Source organism: Mus musculus, chromosome 19 (assembly GCF_000001635.26).
Source record: "Mus musculus strain C57BL/6J chromosome 19, GRCm38.p6 C57BL/6J".
NCBI lineage: Eukaryota > Metazoa > Chordata > Mammalia > Rodentia > Muridae > Mus > Mus musculus.
In genome coordinates this window covers 5,915,160-5,925,153 of record NC_000085.6, presented here as the reverse complement: position 1 = coordinate 5,925,153, position 9,994 = coordinate 5,915,160, and the positions used below count along the sequence as shown (strand labels likewise).

Sequence of the window (9,994 nt, the reverse complement as noted above, 5' to 3'; positions counted from 1 at the left end):
ATCCAAGGATGGTCAGAGATTTCTCAAGAATTCTTTCTTCCGGCCTTTGTTGGCCCAGTGCTTCTAGCCTAAAGTTTTTATTCCAACACGAACAGCTGGCGTCCTCGTGTGTATCCACCCTTGTTACCCTTCGGTGATAGCCCTCAGCCGCCCGGAGGCTAAGCCTCTAGAATCTTGGAATCCAGCTCTTAGCCTTTACAGAAAGAAGAACCTGGGCGGTGCCGCGGTGGGCGGGGATGTGTGGGTGGGGGTTCGAGAGGAGCGGTCCGGGATTGGCTTCTGGCTCTGGGGGCGTGGCTTAGGCCCAAGGTCTGCACTGTAAGTTCCCAGGCCCTCCCTGGTCCTCTATCCTAGCCGCACAGCTCTGCAGCTTTGCCCGCGCTCCTCAAGGTGAGTTGGGACTGGGGTTTTACAGGCCTCCCGCAGCTCCCTGGAGAGTGCTAGCCAGGCGGTGTTCTGTTTTGGCTCAGATCAGGTCCATTATCTGGGGTCTGGATCCCCGCCCCCTACCCATGACCTCCCGCAGCGCTCAAGGCGCTGTGCTGTCAGTCTTGCAGCTCCGGGTTGTACTTCTATGCTGGCCAGAGACCTGGGACTAGGGAACATCCTCTCTTCGGCCCGTGTCCCTGCCTGGGCTGGAGGCCGTATTTTTAGCGGATGGTGAGGTGTCCTCCTATCTTTAGCTTTAGTGTTACTGAAATGGATCTGGGCCGCGCTGGGTAGCGCTTGACTGGGGATCTGGAGGGGTCGGCACAGGAACACAAGCCAGGGCTGAGCAGCCGGACTCCGGGGAGGGCGGGGGCCTGCACGTCCGAAGTCTGGCTGTGAGCCAAGCAGACATTGAGACTTCGCCCAGGCCAAGAAGCTCAGGCAAGGCAAGGCCCCTCCCAGATATCGGAGTCCCAGACAAGGTCCCCGATAATTGCAATTCTACCCTCACGGTGGTCCGATTGTGCAACCCAGAGAAAAAGGGCCTATGGGCGATCCACCTCGGGCACTGGAGCACGCAGTTCCTCGGTGGGCGTCTCCCTGGAGCGGGTATGCTCGGTGGGACCCTAGAACCCCGGGTTATAGCAGGGACGCGCGCGCCACCTAGCGACATTGTACTACAGAGAGATCGCTGCAGAAGCACCAGATTCTGAGCCAGCCCTGCCAGGGCTGGCAGGAGGGGACCTAGAAGGGTTTGGTTTTTGTTCTTGATGCAACCTCTACCTGGAAGAGCCGAAGTGCTTGAGAAAAGCCCTGAAGATATGTGCTGAATGTCCTTTGACGGTTACTGTGGATCCGTCTATTGTGCAGAGGCCTCTTGTTTCAAGTATAGCAGTGGGTCAGCTTATTTTAAAGACAGGGAAGGTGAGTTCAGTCCCAGAGAGAAAAGGTTCATTGCTCAAGGTCACAGAGGCCCAGGTGGAACTAGATTTCAAACCCTTCCCCTTGGGCTGCTGGCAAGACGGCTCAGCGGAAGTCTTTTGCTGAGCAAGCTTGGAGGTGAGCTCCTTTCCCGAAACACTCAGAGATGGACTCCACAAAGTATTCTGACTTCCACACACATTCCGCACACTACGTACACACTCGCGAACGCACTCACACACACACACACTCACATTAAAATACACTCAACAGTAACAATAAATAAAACTTTCTAGTTTTTTCTTTTTTTATTTTTAGAGGCAGTTTTTTTGTTTTTTGTTTTTTTAGTTTTTAGAAGTAAACAGATCTCTAAGTTCAGTTGGCCTGGTCTACGGAGTGAGTTCCAGGACCACCATAAACCTTCTCAGTGAGCCTTTAGAAAAGGGGCAGACCTAGAGCTGGGCCTGGTGGCACACTTTCTTGTTTTTTTTGGGGGGGGGGAGGGAGGGGTTGAGATTTGAATGTTTGACAGGGTCTCACTGTCCTGAACTCACTATGCAAACCAAGATGGACTCAATCTCCCAGAGATCTGCCTGCCTCTGCCTCCCAAAAGCACTTATCACCTGCCTGGCCAGCCCGTACGCTTTTAATCCCAGCACTTGGGAAGGGGAAGAAGGCAGATCTCTGTGAATTTGAGGCCAGCCTGGTCTACACAGTGAGACCCTGTATTTAAAAAAAAAGTGGTGTGCAGCGGGGAGTCCATTAATTTTGAAGTGTCTGTGTAGGGAGGGGAATTTTCATGAACATCCAGAGTGAACAGGGGCTAACTATTCTCCATGACCAGAGGTGATCTGCCTCTAGAAAGTCATTTTCTCTGAGGGAGGCCCAAGATTGCTGACCAGGGCAAGCCATAGAACTGGGATGGCTTTCATCTGTGCCTCCCATTAGCGGAGGAAGCTCCTCCTGGCAGCCTGGTCCTAGTCAGAGCTCTTTATAGAGCTGCACACTTGCAAGCTGGGGAAGTGGGAGCCAAGAGATAAGACTATATAGGGGAAGCCTGAAGACGTGATAGCTTCTCTCATGCTCCCCACCCCTATCACCGTGGGTATGGCCCCTTGCCTCGGAGACACGTGGACCAGCCTCGGTACCAGTGCCTTCTCTTGCTAGTCCGATGACCTTTGTAAAGTTCCTTAATATGTCTGAGGTTCCAGTTCCACTCCATCAGCTAACTGAGACACTAGTGGCACCCGCCACAACGTGCCTTATAAACATGTAAGGAATTCCATGGCAGGCTGGAGCCCCTCGTCCTGTGGTGGCCGGATCTTCTATTTAGAGTTGCTGGTTGTTGTTCCCAGTTTTCTCCTGGGTGGTTGATATGGGCCCCACCCTTCCCGTTAGCCTCTGTGCTCCTCACATCTGGATTTGGGTGGGAACATCTGGCTCAGAATGAGACAGCTGTCAGGGACGCCCAGTTTGCTGTGGAAACATCCAAGCTGTCTTGGTGATCTAGTGTGATGGAGTGAGGGTAGGGAAGGACCTGGCCCAGGCTCTCAGCAAATCTCCCGTCATCACAACTCTCCCCCAGTGGAAAGGAAGTCACCCAGTGCTCCACAGCAGCTGAGAGAGCAGATTAGATATTGTCAGCAGGCCTTGCATTTGGTGTGGTGGTTACACGATTCTAAGACTTTGAGTGTGTCTTCATCAGACAGCTTCCCTAGACTTCGGTAGAACACACCTTTCCCGTTGGCTGCAGGTGCTCTGGGGTTAGAGCTGTCCAGCTTCCATGGCTCAGCATGACTGACCTGGGATGTCTGGCCTTGGGGCGGGGTTTCCTGAGCGAGGTCCTGTGCTGGGATGGGGACAGTTAGGACTCTGGCCTGCCCTGCACCCTGCCGCCTCCTCCCTGCTCTTCCTGGCCATCCCTAGCCTGGGCAGAGGAAATGGTGGATACCTCTTCTGCTCGGGTGTGGAGGAGGAGGAGGGGCTCCTCTGGCTTCACTCCTGGCCCCGCCCCTAGCTGCTACGTGAGCTTGGACCAGTTTCTTTGCCTTTTGTACAGGATTCTGCGTGCACTTAAAGGAGCTAAAGGGGCCAGTCAAGCCCTCCCTACACCAACCCCCTACCAAGGAACAGGAGGGTGTACCTGCTCCACTTCCTTCTTGTTAAAGCAGTATGACACCCATTCACAGTGTATTTTTTTTCCACCTTAAAAATAGCTTTTCTTTTCGTGACTACATAAACAATACTTGCTTATTAAGAAACTGGTGACTGGGGTGTAGATCTGGTTTTTGGTTTTGGATTTGGATTTATCTTGATTTGTGTTTTTAGACAGCATCTCAAAAAAGAAAACTGCATTTATATAAAACACTGAACAAGTGCACACTGTAGCAGCGCATGCCCTGAATCCGACATACAGAGACTGTTAGTGTCACACACCCTGAATCCGACATACAGAGGCGGTTAGTGTCACACACCCTGAATCTGACATACAGAGACTGTTAGTGTCACACACCCTGAATCCGACATACAGAGGAGAGCCAGGGTTACACAGAGAAACCCTGTCAAAACAAAACAAAACAAAGGTTCTTATCCAGGCTGGCATATATGGAGGTGGATGGCAGGTGCAGCTTTTAATCCATGGCACCATCTCGGAGCTGGTTAAAATCACTTGTTGAGTGTTTGGGAACTTGGGTTCCCAGCAATTACATGATGGCTGGCAACCATTTGTAACTCAAATTCAAGGGCATGAATATCTTCTTCTGACCCGTGGGCACCAGCTATGCATTCAGTGCACTCACATGCTTGCAGGCAAAACACTCATACACATAAATCTAAAAAAAAAAAAAAAAGTTAGTGACCCTTTGACCGTGTTTCCACATTTTGCTTGTAGCCTCTGCTCCTCGTCTGTCTCATTCTGCTTCTCCAGCGAGGCATGGACTCTGCCAGGAGCGACATGGAAGCCCAGAGAGTTTGCATGTTCAAATGGGGATCATAGGAGGGTTGTGATAACATGTGTTCACAAAACTTTCAGAATGCCAACCACCCGAAAATATCTGTACACCCTGGTCCATCTCTCTCAGAGCTAGGACTGGGAGGCTGGTCAGACAGATTCCATCAGACCCAGCCTCGCTGCTAAGGACCAGACCTGAGGGATGAGAAACGGAAAACCTCCAACTGGGAAGTGATGGGTCCAGTGTGAGGCACTGACCATTCACTGGGATGGACACCATCCAGCTCTGGTCCAGGCCTGGGCAGGAGAGGCCAGGCAGTTTCCAAACTCTCCACCCTCAGTTGAGTAGGGAATTAAGAGCAATGGTGAGATTCCCGTACATTGAGGCACTTCCCATGTGTCAGAATGTATCTGATGGAGGTCAGGGTTGAGAGTGAATACCTGGGCAGGAGCAGAACCAGGGACCAGGGACCAGCGATAGGAGTTTGTAGGATCTACCATTCAGCTTCTGGGCCGCAGTTTCCCTTCAAAAGAGACTTGAGGAGGAGTATAGTAGTGGCTTACATTTTAATTGCAGCATTTGAGAGGCTAAGGCAGGTGGATCTTTTTGTGTTCCAGATCACAGTGAGCTCTAAGTCAACTAGGGCTGCATAGTGAAAGTCTGTTTAAAAAAACCCAACAGAACAAAGCCAAGCCGGACTGGGGGGCCTGGCATCATTCCATAAGACAGCATGGACGTGTAAGGACACATAACTTTTATTAGGTGTCCTCCAAAGAGAGCCCTGATACAGGCAGAGTAGAAATGAAGACATTATCAGAGATGCCTTTTTTTTTTCCTTCCTGAGACAGTGCTTCTTTGTGTAGCCCTGAATGTCTTGGAAGTCTCTCTGTAGACCAGGCTGGCCTCAAACTCACAGAGATCTGCCTGGCTCTGCCTCCTGAGTGCTGGGATTAAAAGCTTACACCACCACTGCCTGGCTTTTTTTTTTTTTTTTTTTTTTTCAAGATAGAGTCATACTACGTAGACCAGGCTGACCTCAAAATCAAAGGTCTACCTGCCTCTGCCTTCCTAGTGCTAGGATTAACAGTGTAACCCACCAAGCCCCACAGGGGACTTGATTTTTTTCTCTTTTTAGCCAGGGTTTCTCTGTGTAGCCCTGGCTGTCCTGGAACTCACTTTGTAGACCAGGCTGGCTTCGAACTTAGAAATCCGCCTGCCTCTGCCTCCCGAGTGCTGGGATTAAAGGCGTGCGCCACCACCGCCCGGTTGGGACTTGACTTTTTAAAGTTATTTTTATTATTATTGTGCGTTTGTGAGTGTGGGCACATGTCGCAGCCTGCATGAGGAGGTCCGAGAAGGACTCCTGGGCCGCAGTTCTCTCCTACTGTGGTTCTGCAGCTCAGACTCTGGTCTCCAGGCTTTACCAGCAGGTGCTCTCACCCACCGAGCCGTCTCACCTGCCCCTGCCCCACTCACTGAGTTCTCCATCCCTTCATCCTTCTATACCTGTGGCTTCACAGCCAGAAGTTGGTATGTAGTCAAGGATGGCCTGGTACTCTTATCTCCTTGCCTCTACCTTGCGAGTGCTGAGAATACTGGCTTGTGCCACCGTGCATGCATTTATGTAATGCTGGGGCTAAGCTTGGGCTTCGTGCACATTAGGCAATCACTGTAACTGAGGTTACACCCCAGCTCTTCTTGTTGTGTATTGTTTTGAGGCAGGGTCTCATGTAGCCTAGGCTAGCCTTGAAGTCCTGATCTTCCTGTCTGTGCCTCCTGAGTGCGGGGATTATTGGTATCACCTCACTTCAACTTGCTTTGTCTGTTGTGTTCCTGATTTATGGGTTCCTTCATTTCAGCTTCTCAACTCTGGACTAAGAATCTTGGAACAAGAGCAAACCCCACTGCTGTTGAGGAGACCTCACCTTTCTGCCTCCAGCTCTCCAAAGGGACTTGCATCCATCTAGAAGAGAGGAGGGTGTATTCACCACCCTGTCTTTGTTGGCCTTTAATCTAACTTTACCTGACACCTTGGGCCAACTTTGATCACATCTCACCCTCTACTTTTGTTTTGTTTTTGGCAAGAGTGGACATTGGCCCTCTGGAGCCTGTTTTGGGCAGAGGGTGTTGAGAGAGTACTGAGGACTGAGCGGCCAGGACTGTGTGCTGAAGTCACCATGTCCACCAAGGTCCCCATCTATTTGAAACGTGGCAGCCGCAAAGGCAAGAAAGAGAAGCTTCGGGACCTGCTGTCCTCAGACATGATCAGCCCACCACTTGGGGACTTCCGTCACACTATTCACATTGGCAGCGGTGGCGGAGATGACATGTTTGGGGACATCTCCTTCCTGCAGGGCAAGTTCCATCTCCTTCCAGGAACAGCGGTGGAAGAGGCTGAGGAGGATGGCAGCTTTGACCTTCCCTTCCAGTTTACTCGCACTACAACCGTGTGTGGGCGAGAGCTCCCTGATGGGCTGTCACCTCTGCTCAAAAACGCCATCTCCCTCCCTGTAATTGGTGGCCCCCAGGCCCTCACTCTGCCTACAGCCCAGGCTCCACCTAAGCCTCCTCGCTTGCACCTTGAATCTCCACAGCCTTCTCCACAGCCTTCCCCACAGGGGGCAGGAAATGTGGACGTCTGGAGGATTCCAGAGGCTGGCTCGCCCCACAATGGGATGAGCCCTGAGCCGGAGGCCGAGGAGCCCTTCCTGTCCCATGCCAGCTCCCTGCTGTCCCTGCATGTGGACCTGGGGCCTTCGATCCTGGATGATGTCCTCCAGATTATGGATCACGACCTAGGCCGCGTGCAGATTCCTACATAAAACCCTCGGCTGGCCAGGCAGGTCGCCCAGGCTGTGCTGATGCCTGGAGACATCTATGGGCATTGGCCCTGACCTAGGAGTCAGGATCCCAGGTCACACCTATGGGTGCTGGCTAGTGACTGCCATTTTGAGCCTTTGTTTTCCCTTCTCCTAATGGACAGAGTGTATCTTTGTTTTCATCTAACAACATCCACAGAGGAGCCATGCAGAAGTTGCCTTAGAGACTCCTGAATCTCTTTGGTCATTTGCCCTCACTGCCAATTGCCCCCTTTCCCTCGGGTCCCTGTGGGGAAGACTCTGCTAAAATGGAGCCCCTCCTTTGTTGGTATCGTTGGCTATGCTCCCCACTGGTCTTTGTGTTTGGGTCTGGGAGTCCAGAAATCGTGACATCTCCCGCCTTGTGTCCTGTCCCAACCCTTCCTCACATGACCAGGGAATTCTGGTCGCAATAAAACATGTTGCTGCTGGTGGCTGAGCATCCTGTCCCCTTGTCCCAGGGGTATCCCTCTGAAGGTCGGCCAGTCTCCATGAACAGTGGGCTCATGTGGGAAAAGCCCACCCTAGAAGGTTCCGCAGAGGTTGTGCCTTCCCTCCTGGATGTGGTACTTCAGTCTGCACCCACAGTGAGAAGGACATAGAATAATCTGCACTGGTTACGTTGGAGCTGTGACAATACCTGATGAAAACAGCTTCAGGAACAGCTTTATCCTGGTGCCTGGGTGCAGCCCAGTCCACTAGGCTGAGGAGTCACGGGAGCAGGGGCTTGAGGCAGCCACAGTCAGGAAGCCAAAAGTGATATCTGTGGGTGTTTCCATTACTTTCTTTTATTTAGTCTGGGACTTCAGCCCGTGGGATGGTACAGCCCACAGTCAGGTGGTCTTTCCACCGCCATTAACTACATTTAGAAAGTCCTTCACAGACACCTTCAGAATCTCCACAGTGAGTCTGATCTCATTAAGTTGACCACCAAGACTACCATCCAAACCAAGTATCAGGGGTGGAGATTGGCCATTGATTTAGGTGTCTGGCAGGTAGGGGCTGGCAGGAGCTGGAGAGATGGCCCACTGGATACGAATGCTGGCTGTTCTTACAAAGGGGCTGGGCTCAGCTTATGTGGTGCTGCGCATTGAACTCACAACTTCTTCTTTTTTTTTTTTTTTTTTTTTGGTTTTTCGAGACAGGGTTTCTGTGTGTAGCCCTGGCTGTCCTGGAACTCACTTTGTAGACCAGGTTGGCCTCGAACTCAGAAATCCGCCTGCCTCTGCCTCCCAAGTGCTGGGATTAAAGGTGTGTGCCACCACGCCCGGCATGAACTCAGAACTTCTTGTATGCTAGGTTGGCTCTCTACCAACTGAACTACATGTTTGCCCTTCAATTAATGCTATACCATAGTTTTTATATTGCAAAAGATTGAGATGAGCTGATAAGGGAATGGCCACATGAATGGGCAGAAATTCTGTATTTGTGATAAGACTTTTGTGTTTTCTGACAAAAAGCGAGATGCAGTATCCTATGTGTCTATGGGTTCTACATTCATGAGCTGGACAAACCATGGGCCAATATACTTTTAAAAAACTGCAGGAAAGGCGAAATCTAAGTTCAAGGCCAGCCTGGTCTACAGAGTGAGTTCCAGGACAGCCAGGGCTACACAGAGAAACCCTGTCTCGTAAAAAACAAAACAAAACAAAACTGCAGGGAACTAGAGATGGCCCACTGGTTAAGAGAACTGGCTCCTTTTCCAGAGGACCATGGTTCAATTCCCAGAACCCACAGGGCAGCTCACAACCATACGATGCCTCTTCTGGCCTCCCTGCCACCCCACTCCACAGCCCCAGCACCAAGCACATAAGTGATACACAGATATCCCTGCAAACAAAACATTCATATGCATAAAATAAAATTTAAAAATTAAAAAAAAATTGCACTTGAGGGCTGGAGAGATGTCTTAATGGTCAAGAGTATTTGCTGGGCCGGGTGTGGTGGTGCACACCTTTAATCCCAGCACTTGGAAGGCAGAGGCAGGCAGATTTCTGAGTTTGAGGCCAGCCTGGTCTACAGAGTGAGTTCCAGGACAGCCAGGGCTACACAGAATTTGCTGTTCTCTAGGACACGTACACAATGCATTCATACACACATACACAAAGGAAGTCTTTAAAACAACAAAGCCAGTAAATGCCTGGCAGTGACCTTCAGTCCTAGCATTTGAGAGGCAAAAGCAGGTGGATCTTTGTGAGTTTGAAGCCAACCTAGTCTACATAGTGAACTCAGATATGTAGATAGACCCTGTCTCAAAACCAAACAAAAACAAATACAAATAGAAAACTTAAAAGCCAGTGTACTGAAGGAACATTTGACATTGCTAGCTGTCCAATAAACACTTGTGTATACTTTGGGACTTCCTTTTATGGTATTTGAAGGCTATGGTACCTAGACAAGCTAAAGAGGGAAGGTCCTGACTTCTACTTCCAGCTACCTCAGTGTGAGCAGGAACCTGAGGTCAAGAGTCCAAAGCCTCAGGTTACCACTGACATGAGCTCCCTGTGTGGCTGGTGTCTGACACAGGGATCTGGGAACCCGAGGCAATATCGCCCTCCTCCCGTGGCTCCTCCAGCCTCAGCGTGGGTCTCAAGTGAGGCTGGATGGGGAAGGATGTAAGAAAGGTGCCTCTCTTACCCCACCCAGCCCACCAGAAGAGAGGCTCCCTCAGCACTGAGGCTGCAGGAAAGTGAGACAGCCCTTAGCTCTTACAGGCTCTGCCAGGGCCTGCAGCTGACATTCCATGCTGTTGGTAGCCAGGTATAAGATTTGGGTGGGTCTGTAGTGGTTTGAATATGGTTGGCGCAGAGAGTGGCCTTGTTGGAGGAGGTATGT

At 51.0% G+C, this 9,994-nt stretch overlaps 1 protein-coding gene across 1 annotated transcript; it reads left to right on the top strand.

The window, feature by feature from the left end:
* The first annotated feature begins 337 nt into the window (after positions 1-337).
* Positions 338-7,598, top strand: Cdc42ep2 (CDC42 effector protein (Rho GTPase binding) 2). Its single transcript, NM_026772.2, has 2 exons — positions 338-390; positions 6,161-7,598. Exon 2 carries the CDS (start codon positions 6,479-6,481, stop codon positions 7,121-7,123), a length of 645 nt encoding a protein of 214 aa, NP_081048.1. The 5' UTR covers positions 338-390; positions 6,161-6,478; the 3' UTR covers positions 7,124-7,598.
* The last annotated feature ends 2,396 nt before the right edge of the window (positions 7,599-9,994 follow it).

Bases quoted from the DNA above. Each gene is read 5' to 3' on its own strand.
- Cdc42ep2 (NM_026772.2), top strand. From the start codon at position 6,479: ATGTCCACCAAGGTCCCCATCTATTTGAAACGTGGCAGCCGCAAAGGC.